This window comes from Microtus oregoni, unplaced genomic scaffold (genome assembly GCF_018167655.1).
Source record: "Microtus oregoni isolate MIOR12 unplaced genomic scaffold, Mior012 000013F_ref0000133, whole genome shotgun sequence".
Lineage (NCBI taxonomy): Eukaryota > Metazoa > Chordata > Mammalia > Rodentia > Cricetidae > Microtus > Microtus oregoni.
Window position 1 is genome coordinate 46,167,071 of NW_024543072.1, and position 21,471 is coordinate 46,188,541.

Below are 21,471 nucleotides of genomic sequence, written 5' to 3' on the forward strand. Positions count from 1 at the left end.
CCAGTGTGGGTCTCTGTCTCTATCTCCATCCATCACCAGATGAAGGTTCTATGATGATATGCAAGATATTCGTCAGTATTGCTCAAGGATAGGGTCATTTCAGGTTCCCTATTCTCAACTGCCCAAGGAACTAACTGGGGACCTCAGCTTGGGCACCTGGGAGCCCCTCTAGGGTCAGGTCTCTTGCCAACCCTAAAGTGGTTCCCTTAACTAAGAATTGTGGTTCCGTGCTCCCCTGTCCAACCTTCCTTTATCCCAATCCTCCTGCTTTCCCAAGGCCCGACCTCCTTCCCTTCTAACTTTTCTCTCCCCATCTCCCCTTACCCCCAACCCACCCCACCCCAAGATCCCAATTTTCTCCCCGGCAATTTTGTCTACTTCCCTTAGCCAAGAGGATAACTATATGTTTTTCGTTGGGTTCCCCTTCTTACTTAGCTTCTTTAGATTCACCTATTGTAGACTCCGTGACCCTTATTTATGGCTAGAAACCAATTATGAGTGAGTACATCCCATGTTCATCTTTTTGGGTCTGGGATACCTCACTCAGGATAGTGTTTTCTATTTCCATCCATTTGCATGCAAAATTCGAGAAGTCATTGTTTTTTACCGCTGAGTAGTACTCTAATGTGTAGATATTCCATACTTTCTTCATCCATTCTTCCATTGAAGGGCATCTAGGTTGTTTCCAGGTTCTGGCTATTACAAATAATACTGCTATGAACATAGTTGAACAAATGCTTTTGTCATATGATAGGGCATTTCTTGGGTATATTCCCAAGAGTGGTATTGCTGGGTCCAGGGGTAGGTTGATCCCGAATTTCCTAAGAAACCGAAACACTGACTTCCATAGTGGTTGCACAAGATTGCATTCCCACCAGCAATGGATGAGGGTACCCCTTCCTCCACAACCTCTCCAGCAAAGGTTATCGTTGGTGTTTTTGACTTTAGCCATTCTGACAGGTGTAAGATGATATCTCAAAGTTGTTTTGATTTGCATTTCCCTGATTGCTAAGGAAGTTGAGCATGACCTTAAGTGTCTTTTGGCCATTTGAACTTCTTCTGTTGAGAATTCTCTGTTCAGATCAGTGCCCCATTTTTTAATTGGGTTAATTAGCATTTTAAAGTCTAGTTTTTTGAGTTCTCTATATATTTTGGAGATCAGACCTTTGTCTGTTGCGGGGTTGGTGAAGATCTTCTCCCAGTCAGTAGGTTGCCTTTGTGTCTTAGTGACAGTGTCCTTTGCTTTGCAGAAGCTTCTCAGTTTCAGTAGGTCCCATTTATTCAATGTTGCTCTTAATGTCTGTGCTTCTGGGGTTATACATAGGAAGCGATCTCCTGTGCCCATTTGTTGTAGGGTATTTCCCACTTTCTCTTCTATCCTTTTCAGTGTGTTCGGGCTGATATTGAGGTCTTTAATCCATTTGGACTTGAGTTTTGTGCACGGTGAAAGATGTGGGTCTATTTTCATTCTTCTACAGGTTGACATCCAGTTTTGCCAGCACCATTTGTTGAAGATGCTTTCTTTCTTCCATTGTATACTTTTAGCTCCTTTATCAAAAATGAGGTGTTCATAGGTTTGTGGGTTAAAATCCGGGTCTTCTATACGATTCCATTGGTCGACTTCTCTGTTTTTATGCCAGTACCACACTGTTTTCATTACTGTAGCTCTGTAATAGAGTTTGAAGTCAGGGATGGTAATGCCTCCAGAAGATCCTTTATTGTATAGGATTGTTTTGGCTATCCTGGGTTTTTTGTTTTTCCATATAAAGTTGATTATTGTCCTCTCCAGATCTGTGAAGAATTTTGATGGGATCTTGATGGGGATTGCATTGAATCTATAAATTGCCTTAGGTAGAATTGCCATTTTTACTATGTTGATCCTCCCAATCCAAGAGCAAGGTAGATCCATCCATTTTTTGGTATCCTCTTCAGTTTCTTTCTTCAATGCCTTAAAGTTCTTGTCAAATAGATCTTTCACTTCCTTGGTTAGATTTACCCCAAGATATTTAATGCTGTTTGTGGCTATCGTGAATGGTGAAGCTTCTCTGATTTCCCTCTCTGCTTCCCTATCCTTTGTGTATAAGAGGGCGACTGATTTTTTGGAGTTGATCTTGTATCCTGCCATATTACTAAAGCTGTTTATCAGCTGTAAAAGTTCTTTGGTGGAGTTTTGGGGGTCGCTTAAGTACACTATCATATCATCTGCGAATAACGAAAGTTTAACTTCTTCCTTTCCAATTCGAATCCCCTTGATCCCATTATGTTGTCTTATTGCTATTGCTAGAACATCAAGTACTATATTGAAGAGGTATGGAGAGAGTGGACATCCTTGTCGTGTTCCTGAGTTAAGAGGGATGGCTTTGAGTTTCTCTCCGTTTAATTTGATGTTAGCTGTCGGCTTGCTGTATATAGCTTTTATTATATTTAGGTATGACCCTTGTATCCCTAATCTCTCCAAGACTTTTAACGTAAATGGATGTTGAATTTTGTCGAATGCTTTTTCAGCATCTAATGAGATGATCATATGGTTATTTTCCTTCAGTTTATTTATATGCTGGATTACATTGATAGATTTTCGTATGTTGAACCAGCCCTGCATCTCAGGAATGAAGCCTACTTGACCATAATGGATAATTTTCCTAATGTGTTCTTGGATTCGGTTTGCCAGTATTTTGTTGAGGATTTTTGCGTCCATGTTCATGAGTGATATTGGCCTGTAATTCTCTTTCCTGGTTGAGTCTTTGTGTGGTTTTGGTATCAGAGTAACTGTAGCTTCATAAAAGGAATTAGGTAATGACCCTTCTGTTTCTATATTGTGGAATACATTAAGGAGTATAGGTATTAGCTCTTCTTGGAAGTTCTGGTAGAATTCCGCATTGAAACCATCTGGTCCTGGGCTTTTTTTGGTAGGGAGGTTTTTGATAACAGCTTCTAATTCTTCGCGACCAACAGGTCTGTTTAGATTGTTCACCTGGTCCTCGTGTAACTTTGGTATATGGTATTTATCTAAAAAAGTGTCCATTTCTTTTACATTTTCCAGTTTTGTGTTATACAGGCTTTTGTAATATGATCTGATGATTCTCTGAATTTCCTCTGTGTCTGTGGTTATGTCCCCCTTTTCATTTCTGATCTTATTAATTTGCGTATTCTCTCTCTGCCGTTTGATTAGTTTGGATAGGGGTTTATCAATCTTGTTGATTTTCTCCAGGAACCAGCTTTTTGTTTCATTGATTCTTTGGATTGTTTTCTGTGTTTCTATTTTGTTGATTTCAGCCCTCAGTTTGATTATTTCCAATCTTCTACTCCTCCTAGGTGAGTCTGCTTCTTTTTTTTCTAGAGCTTTCAGGTGGGCTGTTAAGTCTTCAATATGTGCTTTCTCTGTTTTCTTTAAGTGGGCACTTAGTGCGATGAACTTTCCTCTTAGCACTGCTTTCATAGTGTCCCATAAGTTCGAGTATGTTGTTTCTTTATTTTCATTGAATTCAAGGAAGACTTTAATTTCTTTCTTTATTTCTTCCTTAATCCAGGTATGGTTCAGAAGTTGACTGTTCAGTTTCCATGAGTTTGTAGGCTTTCTGGGGGTAGCATTGTTGTTGAATTCTAACTTTAATCCATGGTGATCTGATAAGACACAGGTGGTTACTAATATTTTTTTGTAACTGTGTAAGTTAGCTTTGTTACCGAGTATGTGGTCAATTTTCGAGAAGGTTCCATGAGCTGCAGAGAAGAAGGTATATTCTTTCCTCTTCGGGTGGAATAATCTATAGATGTCTGTTAAGTCCATTTGCTTCATTACTTCCATTAATTCTCTAATTTCTCTGTTAGGTTTCTGTTTGATTGACCTGTCCATTGGTGAGAGAGGAGTGTTGAAGTCTCCTACTATTAGTGTGTGTGGTTTGATGGCTGCCTTGAGTTTTAGTAATGTTTCTTTTACATACGTGGGCGCTTTTATATTCGGGGCATAGATATTCAGGATTGAGACTTCATCCTGATGAATTGTTCCTGTTATGAGTATAAAATGTCCCTCTCCATCTCTTCTGATTGATTTAAGTTTGAAGTCAACTTTGTTAGAAATTAGTATGGCCACATCTGCTTGTTTCTTAGGACCATTTGCTTGATAAGCCTTTTCCCAGCCCTTTACTCTGAGTAGGTGCCTGTCTTTGTGGTTGAGGTGTGTTTCTTGTAGACAGCAGAACGTTGGATCCTGTTTTCGTATCCAATCCCTTAGCCTGTGCCTTTTTATAGGTGAGTTGAGCCCATTGACATTAAGTGATATTAATGACCAGTGGTTGTTAACTCCGGTCACTTTTTTAGTAGTAGGGTTTGTGTGTTTCCCTTCTTTGAGTTGCGCTGGTGAAAGGTCTCTAGATGACTGAGTTATTGTGGGCATTGTTGGACTCCTTGGTTAGTGATTTTCCTTCTATAATTTTCTGTAAGGCTGGATTTGTGGCTACGTATTGTTTGAATTTGTTTTTATCCTGGAAAATTTTGTTTTCTCCATTTATAGTGAACGAAAGCTTGGCTGGATATAGTAGTCTGGGCTTGCATCCATGATCTCTTAGTTTTTGCAGTACATCTATCCAGGACCTTCTGGCTTTCATGGTTTCCATAGAGAAGTCAGGTGTAAGTCTGATAGGTTTACCTTTATAAGTAACTTGGCCTTTTTCCTTTGCGGCTCTTAATATTCTTTCTTTATTCTGTATATTTTGTGTTTTGATTATTATATGGCGAGGGGATGTTTTTTTTTGATCCAGCCTATTTGGTGTTCTGTATGCTTCTTGAACCTTCATAGGTACCTCTTTCTTCAGGTTGGGAAAGTTTTCTTCTATAATTTTATTAAGTATATTTTCTGTACCGTTGAGCTGCACTTCTTCTCCTTCTTCTACTCCAATTATTCTTAGGTTTGGTCTTTTTATTGTGTCCCAAATTTCCTGAATGTTTTGTGATGAGAATTTGTTGGTTTTGCTGTTTTCTTTGACCAGTGTGTTTATTTTTTCTATGGTATCTTCAGTGTCTGATATTCTCTCTTCTATCTCTTGTAATCTGTTGTTAGTACTTGTTTCTGTCATTCCTGTTCGTTTACCCAGATTTTCCATTTCCATTCTTCCCTCGGTTTGTGCTTTCTTCATTGCTTCCATTTCATTCTTCATGTCTTGAACCGCTTCCCTAACCTGTTTGATTGCTTTTTCTTGTTTCTCTTGGTTTTCTTGCGTGTCTTTGAGCGATTTATTCATTTCCTCTACCTTTTTGTTTGTAATCTCTAATTGTTTATGGCAGTTTTTCACCTCCTGTTTAAGGTCCTCTATTATTTTCATATAGTTCACTTTTGAGTCGATTTCTTCTATTTCTTCAGGAGTAGGGTGTACAATTCTTCTTATTTCGGGATCCCTGGTTTCTGGTGGTGTCATGTTGCCTTTCAGATTGTTGGAGGAATTCTTGTATTGGCGCCTTCCCATCTCTTCCTTCAAATGGAGCCAGGAGAGGCCTGGTCTCTTGGTCCAGTCTTTGCTGTGATTGACTCTCAGGGTATATCTCTTCAGTGTAGAAGCAGGAACCGTTCCCGTCCAGATGGGATTCCTCCGCAACCGTCCTGATGGGATTCCTCAGCAACTAAACAGGGCCGCCGGTAGCCCAATGATCCAGGGCCAACAGGATGAATGGAGCAAGTGGGGAGGGGGGGGTGGTATCCAGGAGCGCGCAGGAAGCCTGGCGCTGGAGCTGAAGGTGCCTGGCTCCCTTACAGGGGACCCTGAGGCCTGCCCAGTAGGCAGGCACTCACCGCTCTGGGTGGGTCGCCTTAGTTTAGGAGCTTAAAACTAAAGTTGAGCACTGGTCCTAGCATACAAAGCCAAGTTTCTTAATCTGTTTCTGTGGAAGGGCAGACACATAGGGAAGACATTAGTATTGATTTTCAGTGAATTCTAGAATATGTTATAGGATTATCATAATTCAGCTTGGCCCATTCCACATATTACACACGTATACACACACAAGCAAAATTTTCTGTAATAATTGACATTTAAATGGTTCACTTTAATGGTTTTGTGTGGGAAATACATTCTGGTGAGTTTTAAGCATCTCTTTGTCTGGTAATTAATATTGGGCGTACCTTGAATATTTGGTTACGCAGAGAAGCTCACTAGCTGCAGACACACATTTCTCAAGTGGCCTTGACATAGATCGTGGAAGTGTATGTTGCTGGACCTACCAGCAAATGGGAAAAGTGGCAGAGATACTCAAAGGCTGCGTGTCTTTCGGGCAAGTGACCGGATTCTCCTGATTCGTGTTCTCATCACTGTTGTGATGCTGTGAGACCTAGGTGAGGAGAGGTGAAAGGTCATTACCAGTCTCATGGCAGTAGATGAGGGCAATCGCACATCGGCCGACTCACCATAGTTCCTGCTGCAGCGTGCTGCACGTTGCTGTGTGGACACCATGGCAAAGGGGGAGTGAAGTGCTCCTGTCCTGGTAGCCATGAGACTGGGTGGATGAACCCGCGGACAGTGTTCTGTCTGGGCCCTGGGCTTCTCTAGTCGTAAAAAGGATCAGGTGATCTCTGATCACACCCTCACTCTTCTCCCCGGCAGAACTACCTACACTGTAGTTCTTATCAAGAGTTCAGGTGATCTGTGATTGCACCCCCTCCAGCAAAACTGCATAGACTGTAGTCCTTATCTTAGAAGCCTTTAAACATAAAGGCATTTGTGTCCTACTACAAAATCTGGTTGTGAAATAGAACTGGGATGGAATGTTCTCTATGGCTGCACTGATGGTGAGAATCAGCAATCTCCTGTAGGGAAGGCTTCCTAGTATCTGTAAACTGACTTACTGCAGCGTATGTGGCCTGTATAAGCTGATATCTGCTGCCATCTCCTGGTTGACTTCCATATAAGCGACTATAAACAGGAAAGCAAAGAACCGCGGTGCTTTTCCCTAGATTCAGTGATTGGATCACACTGAGTCACTGACAGTCACACCAGCCCATGGTACATAGGTGTGTGTTAGAGCAGATTCAAGAGACGCATGAGACACCGAGGACGAAGTAGCTAAAGTTGATCTGTTTCCATATCTGCTTCTGTCTTGAAAATGGTGACGCATGCTTGGTCCAGGGTCTAATGGTTCTGTTTCCTTTGGGGATGTGTTAACGCCTGCAGCTCTCGGAGTCCTCCTCTTCATGTTCCTCGATTCATTCCATGGACACGAATTCCTCAGGGATGTCATCCTTAATCAACCCCCTGTCCTCCCCTCCAACCTGCAACAACAACCCGAAAGTCCACAAACGTTCCGTCTCCGTGACATCCATTACCTCCACAGTACTGCCTCCCGTTTACAATCAGCAGAACGAGGACACCTGCATCATCCGCATCAGTATAGAAGACAACAATGGCAACATGTACAAGAGCATCATGGTAAGGGGCCCTGTCTGGGAGGGTCTCCATGGGAAGAGCCCATGCCTGCGTGTCTGTCAACTGTGCAGACTGGTGCCCTTGAATACGCATGGTATTTATAATACCTGTCTCTGTGTGCACCCAAAACCAACATGAAAACAGCAACATCTTCCTGGACATAGATTGATGGTATGTTTATCTAATGGTGCAGGTGTGTGTGGGATATAGTTCTGACATCTTAAGAATTATTTAAGCCTATTCATACAGGTTGGTGTCCCATTTCATGATGGTCGATGTGGGTGACTGTCTGACAGCAGCCCAGGGAGGATGCCCCTGCTTCGCATGCCTTCTTGGAACTCTTCCAGTGTTTAGATTGATGAGAAAATTGACATGTCTTTTCAGTAGTGTGGTCCTTGATGACAGAGCTTTCTCCTTCAGTCATTTGACTCCAGCCTAGCTCCTAAAGAGGATGGTGATGCTGGAAGTAGTTTGGGTCAGCAAGTAGCTACACATAATAGGAGACTAGAACTGGGTTTTATGTGCTTCTTACAAAACCTACATTCAGCTAGGGAAATGTCAAAGCTCATGTTGATGATGGTCACCTTTTGGAATACATACAAGGCCTCTCATGGTAATAACCTTGACTGTGTGGTCTTGTGATGACTAATTTCCTTAGTTGGTAGGGTCTATCATATTCCCAAATAAATAAATGATGAATTCTTCACTGCAGCAAAATCTACAATAAATCCCATTTCCACTTTCATTGTCATCATTTGCGTCCAAGCTGAGGCCTGGATGTGCCGTAAGTGGTGCGGAGTCGTTGTTTTTTAATATCCCGTTAATCTGCTGACCCATTCGTTGAACACAGTAATTACTGAGCATGTGTTGTTACTAGTTGTTGCCCTAGGCAGAGAGAGGGAGAGAGAGAAAAGGAGGGAGAGAGGGAGGGAGGGAGGGAGGGAGGGAGGGAGGGAGAGAGAGAGAGAGAGAGAGAGAGAGAATACTAAATGTTCTAACAGAAGCCAGACCAGATTGAAAATGGTCTTGCAACCTCCGCAGGGGACTTTGTGTTAATTCTATAGGCAATAAGGTCTCCCTGGAGGAATTGTGTTAAGAAACCATCAAAGTTGTTCACTAGAAGGGTAACTGGCCTTGTGGAAGCCTGCTGCTCTGCAGAGGTGGGGATGGGAGGGGCACTGTGGGTGGGAAGCAAGCTAGGAAGCTGCTCCCATCTCTCCTGCATGGCATGATAAGGGTTTGAATAACAATCCCGTGGCTAGAGATGATATGGAAGGCATCTTATGAGATATTATTGTAAGAGCCATTCATGCCCTTATCAGCCTTTGGGTAACTGTTGTGGAGGGTACAGAAGAGGGAGGATTCCTAAGGAAGAAGAAGAATTTGGGGCCATCTGTCAGCCTGGTGGCCTGTGACCATCAGTGAGATATGAACGCTAGAGGAGAAGGTTTCAGGGTCTATAAATTGGGACATCCAGATGACACCGTTTAATAGATTGTCAGAAACACAGGGATGCAGGACCAGTATTGGAGTCCAGTAGCACATATCTTTCAGCCCCGTGGGGTGGAAATGAGTGTAGGATGAGACCCAGTTCAACTAGTAGAAGGGAGTAACTAACAAAATGCACTAGAGAAGCAGCCCCCCCCCCCCCCCCGGGAGCCCAGGGCATCAGTAGTAGTTTTTCTGTTACACATGCCAGCCAGAGAGCTGTGGGCCACCCGTACAGTAAGAGTGCCTCAGAATTACAGTACAGTTACACCGTGTGCCATGCCCAGGCTGTGTGCTCTGCTGATGAGGGAAAACAGTACATCCAGGAGACATCTTAGATCAAATGGGATGTCCTGGTGTTAGGGAGGCAATAAACAGAGGAATCTCCAGGGTATTCCAACCTTGGGATGGGGCCTGGATTCGGGAGCACAGCCCCCTTTGCTGTCCCTTCCTGGGTCCCTTATGTTTCCTAGGATGAAGCCTGGAGACCTCTCCGCTGGTAATACTGATTGTAACAATTAGTTCTCTCTAGCTTTTGTTGTACAAAGTACTAAATGCCCAAGGAAAACCTGTGGTCCTGCCCTTGTTTGTAGCCTGGCTTTCTCCTAAATAGATTCTAAACCAGAACCTACCTCCTCTTCCTATCATTTACCCCACAGGCATTCTTCCTCCTTTAGCTCACACTACTAATCTACTGCTTGCTGATAATTTCCTTTATATTATCAAAAATATATATTTTCCTCCCTTAAAATTTTGTGTGCACCAATTCTTTCTTATGAGTACATAAGCCAGGTGTTTTGTAATAGGCAAATCAACACGGCCCTTATTGCTGTTTACTGAATCACAAACAGCAGCTGCTGCCTGGGTCACAGGGAGGCACTTAGGCCCCGGAGGAAATCAGATATGTGTGTGTGCATGCACGCATGCACATGTGTGCCAAACCCTAGCTAGCAGGTTTTCTCACCTCCTGGTGAGAGCAACTTTCCTTTTTAAATATGCACAATTGGAGTCTTCATTCACTTCTTTAGCCTTTAAAGAAATCACTCAAGGTATGGCATGTCGATGGCCTCTTAGATGTCACCTGAGCTCATGGTCACCACCAACTAGTGGGCAGAGATAAAGAAAAGATCAAACTGGGGATGAACAGAACCTTTGTGCTTTAATTCGAAGCTTACTTTATTGAAATATGGTTAGGATACAGTTCAAATATTAGTGTTCAGTTCTTTGAGTTTTAAAATCTCTGTATGTATCTGTCTGTCCAATATCTGAAATCGCATGAAGGCTGTTTCCAGCCACACCAGACTCCCTGCAGTACTTCCAATCAGTCTCTTTAACCTAGTCTTCTAGTGACACAGATGCAGGGGTCATGTTCTCTGGTACTCAACGTGTTTGTGGGATTCTCTCCATTGCTGCAGCTGTCAGTACTCCGTCAGGTCTTTAGTGGCTCAGCAGCCAGCAGGCTACCATTTTGCTACCCATTCTCCTGTAGTATTAATGAAGATCCTGCTTGATTCAAACTTTGGGATGTTGTGGATGAATCTGCTATGAATATTGTGCACAAGTCCCTTTGTGGACATAGGTTTTCATTTCTATTAGCAAATGGTTTGCTGGGTCATAGAGTCTCATATGCCCCCCCCCTCCATGGGCAGAATCGCAGCCATTTCTTTCTGTTGGTTGTCAACTGTTATCATGGCATCAGCTCAACTCATGAAGATCACATTGGCCCAGGACTCATAATGCCTTACATTTTTCATAGTTCCTATATATTCTTTTATTGGAAACTTTAGTCGTGTGGGGTGCTAGGCAATATGTGTTTTCCCCATTTCAGTAGAGGGCTCTGTGCCTGCCTGCCTGCCATCCTTTGACTACTCAGTTGGAAGTAGTACTAACTAACACTCGGGCGTCCTGGCTCTCTGTCCCATTCTAATGCCACCTACTCCATCCTTCCTAGAGACGTATGTGCCACACAAGACAGCAAATGTAAGAGCTTGGGAGCTTAGGAAACATGAGCTAAGCATGTCACTGATGCCTTCATTGCCTTTGCAGCTGACAAGCCAAGATAAGACTCCTGCTGTGATCCAGAGAGCAATGATGAAGCACAATCTAGACTCAGACCCAGCCGAGGAATACGAGCTGGTCCAGGTCATCTCGGAGGACAAAGGTGGGCATGTTCTCCTCTGTGCGGCAGGTGGCAGCAGTGTGCACATTTTGCTCTCAGCTGCTGACAGCAGAAAGGGCATGTAATTAATGTGTTTCAGTTTCTTTTCATTGGAACTTAGTGGCATGAGAGCATACACGTGTGTGTGCCTAGTGTATGCAAAGGTGTGTGTGTGCATTGTATGCACAGGTGTGTGTGGTACATGCACAGGAATGTGTGTGGTATATGTACAAGTGTGTGTATGTGTGTATTTTTGTGTGTGATGTATGCACAGCTGTGTGTATGTGGTGCATGCACAGGTATGTGTGCTATAGCCACGTGTGTGTGTGTACGTGTGTGTGTAGTGTGTGTATAGGTATGTGTGGTATATGCATAGGTGTGTGTGTCTAGTGTATGCACAGCTGTGTGTGTGTGGTGTATTCACAGCTGTGTGTGTGTGTGGTGCATGCACAGGTGTGTGTGTGTCCTTATCCAGAGCAGTACAATGGGTGGTCTGTACTCACCAAGCCTAGAGCAAGACTGGTGGCCAGCAAGGCCAGGCAATCCCCCATCTCCTCCCTGACAGGGCGTGGCTACAGGCACACAGCTTTTTATGTGGGTGCTAGATCCAAACTCAGATTCTCACGCTTGCACATCAGGAGTTCTCAAAACCCTCTCGTGCCCCTGGTGGTATATTTTAACTACACAGGGTGACCAGCTGCACACCACCTTACTGTAGCATCCAGTGTCTCCAGCTGCTCCCAACTCTCAGGCCCCCTTTCCATAGAATTCCTCTTACCCATAGTTTGTGTTCCCCACGAGAAGTGCGGTTTCTTGGGCAGTCTCTGCGTGTCAGGAGTGGGAAGCAGCAGGTGGACACACACTTTATTTAGTAGACACTGTGGTTCTCAGTCCTGCATGACTCAGAAGGACTCAAGGCAGAATTTCTCACCTGTTTCGCTTCAGTGTTTAAGAAAGTTGTGTGTGTAGGGGATATTTTTGTTTGTTTTGTTTTAAATTTATGACAGATCTTTGGTAACCGAAGAACAATGAAATGCATCTGTGAAGTCAAGAACTCACTATTTAAAACATGCTTTCCCAAAGGTCTCTCTGGGTAAATAGTGTATCTATCTATCTGCTCATCTGAGTTGGGGGTGGGCTTTGGGACAGAGGTGGGGAGGTGAATAACTTCTCTCTCACACTGCGGAGGCCTGCTCAGTCAGAACAAGACTACTCTGAGAACAGAAGTGACGGCACCCATTGTTGGCCGACACTAGCCCTGCCTGCAGACCCACACTAATGGTTCATCCTAATGGGGGGTGCTGCTCAGCGACAGGGAGCACTCTCCTCCCTGGAAATCAAGGGGAATCTTGTCATTGGGGGTGTGGAGGGAAAACAGCTATTTGGCCAGCGGATCTCCAGAGTTCTGTCTTTGACTTGGAGAAGAGTAGCGAAGGTTCAAACAGTGCCTTTCCCTGACATTAAAAGCTGCAGTGTCCGCAGCAGTCCTGTCCCAGCTGCCTGCTGGAGGTTTTCAGTTGTCTGCCTTTGCCTGAGTTTGTAGGATAAAACTTTCACAATTATAATTTGTGGGGGGAGGGATGCACATGTGTGCAGGTGCACACAGAACCAGAAGTCAACACTGGATATCATTCTGTGGCACTGTTGACTGCGCTCTTACTAGCGTGGGACACACCACGTAGGTTAGGCTGGCTTACCAGCAACCCCCAGGAACCTATTCCCATGTCTCTGCTTTCACAGTGAGAATTGCTAGTGTGTGTCCATACCTAGATTTTTAAGTTTATACACATACGCACACACATGCATATATGTACACACACACGCACACACGTCTGTGTATTATGTACATGCAGTATCTGCAGAGGCCGGAAGAGGGAATCTGATTCCTTGGAACTAGAATTACAGATGGTTGTGGGTGCTGGGAATTGAATCCAGGTCCTCTAGAAGAGTATCCAGTGCTCTTTTAACCCTAAGCCATCTCTCCAGCTCCAAATCCAGCTTTTTTTCTTTCTTTCTTCCTCTCTTTTCTTTCTTTCTTTCTTTTTTTTTTTTTGTATAGGTTCTTGGAACTGAACTCAGGTCCTTGTCCCTATAAAGCAATTATTTTTCAGGTGGAGCCATCTCCAAACCTCCAGTTATAACACTGAAATGCAGTTGCAGTGAAACCATAAATCCAAAAGTGTCCTGTTGAATTGTAACCTGTGGCCCACAGAGTCATACAAAGGGAGCCTAGGGTCTGAGGATGCAGTGGTCCAAAGAGTGAAACCCAGGCCTCACTGTGCCACCAGCTGAGTGGTCTCCACAAGTGCCTGACCTTGCCAGCCATGGCTCTTTGTCACTTAATCTGGAGACAAAAGCCCTCTCTGGTCCCTCATACACCATAGAGCAATTAGGAGATAAATAACATACTGGAGAGAGTTTTGTCGAAATGCCAAGTGCTCTATAGATGGGATTAGTTTTACTGTGACCCTCAAAATAGGTGAGTGTGAGTGAGAAGACTCTTGGGGGTACCAGAGTACATGGAGTGTCAGCAGAGGAGACCCTGATCATCTTGGGCTCACTGTGGGGTCCCAGTGTGAAGAAGTCAATGGAAGGAAGTGCACTTCATGCTGTCTGTAACGGGAAAGCCCTGCCGCTTTCTTCCCTGACCTCGCTGCCATAAGTCCCGATGTTCCCACATTTGCCCGTTTTATTCTGTGCCTTTAAAAACAGAATAAACAACTTTGCTTTGTCACATTTCCACTGGCAACCACCCTTGTTTGTAAACTGCAAGTGTTCAGTTGGGCATCATCGAAGTTTAATATAGCTTAAAAGTTAGTGACATGCACTGCCTTCTGTAGGTGCTGTTTAGTGTTGAAAGGCAAGCTCCAGACAGAGCTCAAAAAGAATAACTAACGAGTTTGACTTGGAATTATGTAAAAAATATTTTCATTTAATCCAAGGAAAGATGTCAGGAAAACTGCTTTAAGTCTTGTTCATATCAGGACTTCTGCAGATGGCGGAGGCCCGTGTGTGTGCTCGGATAGCAGGAGGTTGGCAGGAGTTGGGAAACTCGGGTTCTCGTTCCAGCTGTGTGGTCCTGGGACCATCTTGGTGCCCCTACCCCCATGCTTGCCTCAAGCTTTAACATTCTGTATTTGAACAGTCAGTTCTCAGGGGGGATTTCTGATGCTTTATTTGCGCTCAGTTTCAGATAGGGGTTAAGTTTTGGGGGCCGGTCATGAGGAAGTGTTCACATTGCCAGGCCTTGTGTCTGGGCAAGACTGACTTCTGCCAATCAGTGATGGCTGCCCACACAAACTGACCGGCTGCTGTCTGCTTGTCTCCTCTAGAACTGGTGATCCCAGACTCTGCAAATGTCTTTTATGCCATGAACAGCCAAGTGAACTTTGACTTCATTTTACGCAAAAAGAACTCAGTGGAGGAGCAGGTGAAGCTACGCAGTCGGACCAGCTTGACATTGCCCAGGACAGCTAAGCGGGGCTGTTGGAGTAACAGACATAGCAAGATCACCCTCTGAAAGGGACAGCATGTCCCTACTCGCCAAAGGCAGAGTGGGGCTACGAACGGCTGTGGTGACTGCAGCCACCCCCCAGTGTTGGGGATCATTGGTGACGCCAACAGATATTTATTGAGTTCAGATGTGCACAAAGCACTGTGGGGAGAGTGGAAGTGAATTTGGCATTGAAAGGGTGAATGATTCACTGATGCTCTTGGACCTGGAAGTGAAATACAAAATGATCCACATTTGAATATATATACATATATCCACATGCATACACACGTATCTAGTGTGTGTATATAAGAAGAACTTTGCAGGATATTCTGGGTTATGAAAAAACCAATTTGCACAATGGCCTGGGAAGTTGAGGTCACTTTTTACAGGGAAATAGAAGGGACTGAGAACCTAGTCTCATACCTTCTAAATAAATAAAATCAGATCTACCATACAGAGTGTTCTTCATGCCAGTATTAGAAGTCCAAACTCTATTTTTGTAAAGGGAGAGGATTACTTTTTCAATCACGTGCCATCCAATGAACAAAACAAACCGCAGAGGTTGGAGTGGCCACGGGCTGCATGAAAGACCCCCGCGGGAAGGTTTGGATGAGTCAGTGGTCTCTGCCCTCTGCCTGCATTCGCCAGAGCTTCAGAGGCCTGCGTGCCTTGCTGGTCCCCATCACAATGCCTCTGGAGTCAACACAAGCTTGTTTCGATTTCTGGAAACCCTGTTATTTGTGTGCTCTCCTAAAGAACATGCCACAGTCATTACTGCACAAGAAGCCGTGTCCACAGCCTTCAGCCAGAGAAGAAAGTGCAGGAGGATGGTGACTCGTCTGGACTCTCCTGTCTTGGAGTGCTGCGACTTCATTGCCTTTCTGATTGCCTTTTGCATGTAAAAGTGTCTGTCTGGAGTCTTTTGCCATTTGGAGCCTTGTACCTCTATCTTATGTGCAGTTTGTTCCCCGGGTGTAGACGTTTCTACTGTGATTGACTGCGTTTGATCATTTCAAGCCTGGGAAAGATTTCGGAGCAGCCACCTCCCATAATAACCCCTCAGAAAGTGTTCTCTGCTCACAACAGTGTCTGGTTTCCTTCTTTACTTTTGTAGCATCCCTTTGCCTAGTCACAGGGAAAGAAGGGATGGTGTGCCCTGTCTCAGCTTTTCCTCAAAGAGGTGCATCCTTCTAGATGGAAACAGTGACATTCTTCCCTTCCCACCCACACCTGCTCTTAGCGTTAATGTCAAGTGGCGTTTCTGTCTACAGCAACACCATCATGCTTTTGCTTCTGAGCTGAGCTGTGCTGGGGTTTGAGTGAAAAAGCCATATGTGATCAGTTGACATATATAAGAAGCACTTTCAGACTGTTGTCCCCTTTTTTAAGAAAAAAATTTCCCCAAATATCAGTTTTTATTAAAAAAAAAATAAAAAGATGAACCTAGGATATGATGTCCGGATTGTAACAGGGAACATTTTATTTTTTCCTAACAGTGTATTATATACAGCTCCAAAAGGTTGTGTGGGGTTTGTATTATTTAAGTAGCCATATGAATTCAACAAGAAACACCAGGAAAAGCTCAGAGATTTGTGGCAATGGACCAAAGAGAGAGCGAAGAAGTCATCAGATTCCATTGGTGTTTCCAGGAGACTGGACCGGGCTGTGGAGACCGGCTAGGTGTCAACCAGTCGGAAAGCACTTTCCTTTTGTTGTTGTTGTTGGTGGTGGTGGTGATGGTGAGCCTTGTTTGGTTGGTGCTTCTGTGCATAGAGGGGAGATGGCAAGGATCACAGCCATCATAAGACTGAAGCAAACCTAGCCTCAGCCTGGCTTTCTCAGTGTCAAGGTCAAAAATAAATGCGGAGCTGTTGGCCTGGTTTAGGGTGTGGCTCCCAAGACAAAGGTGTTATGCCCCGTGCTCACCCTGTGTAATTATATGTATATGTAGAGACTAGATTTATATTCTGCAGTGTAAAAAAAAGTATATATGTATATTTACCTTTTTTAAAAAAGACAGTGGAAATCCCAAGTGGATAAAACATGGCCTCATTTATTTAATGCCACGTTAGTTGTTTTAACTTTGCTTCTGGGTGAACAGCTGGATGTTGTTTCCAGCTGCTTGCACACTTGTCTTTCTGCATCTCCAGCATCTGTTTACCTTTTGGTTAAACTAATAAACTAGTTTGGGACTTGGTTGGCATGTGCTGCCAGACCCGAAGGGCTTGTATCTGGAGTGTTGTTAATTGGGTGGGTCCCAGGCTCCGGGCTTGCCAGCATTGGTTCAGAGGCCTTTTCTGAACCTACTAGACAGAACAGAGGAAGAGCAAGTGGCAGTGGCCGTCTCTACTGTCAAGGGCTGTCAACTGAGAGAGAAGAGAGATGGTCAGTGGTGCTGCTTTGCTCCATTGCTTTTCTCAGGAGCCAGGCACTGGGGCTGCCCTTTAAAGCTGTGTACCTGGGGTGAGGATTTAAGGTAGGCCTTGCTATCTCACCTAGAGCCTTTCTCAGACACAGTGCTGCCACCATCTGGACAGCTGTGAAACTGTTGGTGGTGCTCCCACCGCAAGGAAATCCTCCATGGAAGAGGATGTCATCTCAGAAGGCGTCCCATCTCAGCTGACTACATACAACACAGTCTCCTTGTTCTTATATTGTCACCCAGAATTACTTTCCTATAGGTTCCTATAGTAGGAGGCCACCTGTTTGTTCCCAGCTGCCCAGACCACCCAATAATCACTCAGAAACTATATTATTTGCAATGCTGTTTGGTCAATAGCTTAAACGTATCTCTAGCTAGCTAGCTCTTACATCTGGGATTAACCCATTCCAATTAGTCTGTGTATCGCCATGTGGCTGTGGCTTACAGAGTAAAGTTCCAGCACTTCTGTCTCTGGCAGCAGCTACATGATGTCTCCCTAACTCTGCTTTCTTTCCTCCTCTATCGGCTTGGAACTCCTGCCTTGCCCTATTCTGCTAAGCCACTGGCCAAAACAGATTTATTCATTAATCAATAAAAGCAACACATAGAAGGACTTTCTACACCATTTCCCCATTTATTTTTAAATAAAAAGGAAGGTTTTAACTTTAATATAGTAAAATTACATATAACAAGACAGGTATCAAGCAAGAATTACAGTCACAACATTCATATCTACTTTATTTTTTATCATAACCAAGGATAACTATAATTACAACTATCTATTCTTCAACTCCACCAAAGACTCCAGAAGGATATAATATTACCTAAGTAAACAGGAAATGCATTGTAAGCAACTTCCAAAACTCTAGAATTGACAGAGACATCCCACTATCTGGACAGTCACCCACAGTTCTTCTGTAATGCTGCAGGCACCCATCTTCAGACTACAGGACCATAGTATCCAGCAGACTTTTCCACGAAGCAGGAAATTTCATTAATTAATTAATTTATATTTATTTATTTATTTGGGTTTTTTGAGACAAAAAAAAACCCTCTGTAGCTTTGGAGCCTGTCCTGGAAATAGCTTTTGTAGACCAGGCTGGCCTCGAAGTCACAAAGCTCCTCCTGCCTCTGCCTCTCAAGTGCTGGGATTAAAGGCGTGAGCCACAACCGCCTGGCTGAAGCAGTAAATTTCAAAGACAGTTCCACCTATATTGGCAGTATTTGTCAGTCACTTTCTTCTGTGTCCTGCAAAATGTCTGGCAGACTCTTTCATGAAGCAGGAACCCTGAAGGACTATCTCACCTTCTTTAGTCAGCTTCAGCAGTCATCTCTCTGTGGGTCCTGCATGTCCAGTTCATACAGCATAATATCAAGCAGTCCATGCAATAACAGTTTCTTCTCCAAACTGCTTCCTGCTTTTTGTTGGGTGAAATAATTTTTTAGGGGGTGTTCACAGCAACCTTTCAGGGGGTCTTGGTCCATCAAACCGCATTAGTGTGGAAGGATTCCACAGGTTCTCATCCTCTGTAGAAACAAAAGAAGAACCTCTTTTCCAAAGTAACAATCTTTAGACCCAAATTATGAAGTCAAGATACCTTTAAAAATATATGTCAGTTTAGCTTAGCAGCCCGTACTACGAAATGTCTCACTGTACTTAGCTCATTCACGGTCAAAAAATAGAAAGAAAACACAATCATATACATGATCCAGACTCTCTGTGTATATTCCATCTTTATGTGGCTTATTTTTCTTTACTCTTACTTTTTCTACAACTTAATATTTATTTTATTATCTTTAATCTAAGACTGTACTCTTTTATATTATAGCTATCTATACTCTTTTTCCTCTCTCAAGTCTACGTACATTTATCCAACACTGTGACCCATTTAGAGGTCTTTTCCATCTGAATTTGTCTTTATTGCATATATATGTATATATATATATACATATATATATATATATATATATATATATATATATATATATATATAATTTTCTGACCAAATGCTAAGCAGACATGGCTAGGACCAATTCTGCTGCACCCCCCCCCCATTGGCTCTGCCCAGTCCAACATAATGGAGGCATGTTTGCTGCCTCTGAGAGCCATGCATGCTGCCCTAGTTCCAGGGTGGCGGTAGGTCTATGTCAACATTAAGCAACTATTAGCATGCTGCTCACAAACCCAATTTAAGTGCTCGGCCTCCTGAAAGAGCCAGAGTTCATGCTGGCAGCACAACCAGGAAGCTGCCACTTCTTATGCTGAGTCAGTAAACCTTCTCTTAAAGGAGCCACGGCACATCTTTATATGGCTTATTTGTTTCTACTCTGTTACCTTTTAATATTTAATTTATTATCTTCTTTAATCTATAATTGTACTCTCTCTTTAATGACTTTGTTTTATTTTTTAAAACCATTTACTTCCTTTTATAACTATTTCTTGTCTCTCCCAAGCCTATGTACATTTATCCAACACTGTGACCCATTTAGAGGTCTTTTTTATCTGACTCTGTCTTATGTACCTGTAATTATTTTCTGACCAGAAACACTCTTTTATTTATGCTGAGCAGGTGTGGCTAGGGCCAACATGGCCTGCCTGCTTGCTCTCCCCAGTTCAACATGAAGGAGGCATGTTTGCTGCCTCTGAGAGCCATGTACATTGCCCCATTTTTCAGGCACAATGTGGGTCTATGTTGCCATTAAGCAAGCTGTAGCACTCTGCTCACAAACCCCATTTAAATGCTTCATAGCCAGGACTCCCCAAAGAGTCAGCCATAGTGCTGGTGAACCAAGAAGTTGTCATTTTGAAACCACGTGATTTCTCTGTTTTGTTTTTGCTACCGCTGAATCAGGAAGACCTCTGTTAAACAGAGCCCACCTGAGAAAATGATGCTACCAGAGACCATGGTTTACTCTGTTCTCTTGTGTCTAGAATTCCTTTCCAGGCTTTCTCATGTTTTACGTGGATTTATTCAGCCCCACGTTGGCGTGCCAGGCTCCTAAACCCTAAAGGAACCAAGTGGGTATTTGAAAAGGGAATTGATAATGTGGCATGACCTCTGGCATTATGTGATGAATTTTTCAAAACCATTCTAGAAAGTGAGCCCCTCTCCCCACGTAGACACTGATCTTGGAGAGTTTTGCCTACATTCTTGTCTTTAGATTGCCTCTCTAAAACACTTTCAAGTTCACACAGGGTAAGCCCTCAGGAGGCTGCTGTGCTGTGCAGTGCTGTGCTCTGACCTCAGTGGGATTGGGGAGCTCCTGAGACTAATTACAATCCCAATAGAAGAAGTAAATTACATTGCTGTTTTCCTTGAGAGATGTCTGAAATGAAATGCCACCGGAAGTATTTGTTAAGCTACCTAGGCTAGACTGAAGCCACCAAGCAACCTCAGTCACTTAAACCAGAGATTTTCTTTTCCTTTGGCGTGAATACAGCAGGAGCCAGGCGAGTCTCTTGAGCAGTGACCCAGGACTCGGTACCTCCTGCCTTACAGTTCTGACCGACATGATACTTCAGCCATCATTCTTGGCCCCATCACGGTGAGGCTCCATCTGGTGTCTGTGGGCAGGGGAGGCAAAAGACAAACACCTAAAGAACTTGTCGAGCACTGGTGTCTCTTTCTAGAATGTTCCATAGCCATCGGAGACAGTGTTTAGAATAGATGGTGAAGACCTAAGAGCAGGTGGCATGGGGCAAAGGAGAAGCTGAAGACAAGCGATGCCAAAAGGAGGAAGTATCAGAAAGAATTGATGGAGGAAGGTCATTGGTTAAATAAAAAGAAACTGCTTGGCCCTCATTGGTTAGAAGATAGGTGGGAGGAGTAAACAGAACAGAACGCTGGGAGGAAGAGGAAGTGAGCTCAGACTCCACAGCTCTCCTCTCCGGAGCAGACGCCTCAGAGAGACGCCATGCTCCCAGCTCCCAGGCAGACGCACGTGATGAAGCTCCGACCCAGGATGGACATAGGCTAGAATCTTCCCGGTAAGACCAGTGCTACAGTTTATTAGAAATGGGTTGATCGGGATATCAGAATTAGCCAGTAAGGGCTAGAGCTAAAGGGCCAAGCAGTGCTTAAAAGAATACAGTGTCTGTGTAATTAGTTTGGGTAAAGCTAGCCGTGGGGGCGGCCGGGTGCCGGGGACGCAGCCCACCACCCTTATTACTACAAAGAATGATTTGAATTTGTGTAAAAGGCAGAAAAATTCAACAGAAGCTAATCTATTTTAGATCATAAACGTCAATTACTATTGCATATGGGCCCTCGGTATCCCTGCCCAGAAACCTGTAACCTGTGTGGAAATACTTTGTTTTACTTAGCAGTTTGAGAAAAATCTAATTGAGCCATACCCTCAATTCTTCCCTTCTCTTCCTTCCCCCACTTCTTTTAGGGGGTATGTTGAAACAGGATTTCCCTTTCTGGGAGAGCCTAGGTTCTCCCAGCCTCTGCTTTCATGGCCAGTATCCAAATCCTCTACCACAGCTTTTCATGAGAAA

At 43.8% G+C, this 21,471-nt stretch overlaps 1 protein-coding gene across 3 annotated transcripts in view; it reads left to right on the forward strand.

The window, feature by feature from the left end:
- Positions 1-16,772, forward strand: part of Rgl1 (ral guanine nucleotide dissociation stimulator like 1) — a 277,227-nt gene extending 260,455 nt beyond the window's left edge. For all 3 annotated transcript variants that reach the window (XM_041662621.1, XM_041662623.1, XM_041662622.1), the window contains 3 exons: positions 7,155-7,409; positions 10,941-11,055; positions 14,385-16,772. In XM_041662621.1, the coding sequence (XP_041518555.1) occupies positions 7,155-7,409; positions 10,941-11,055; positions 14,385-14,572 (558 nt within the window). In that variant the 3' untranslated portion in view covers positions 14,573-16,772. The remainder of the gene's footprint in view (positions 1-7,154; positions 7,410-10,940; positions 11,056-14,384) is intronic.
- The last annotated feature ends 4,699 nt before the right edge of the window (positions 16,773-21,471 follow it).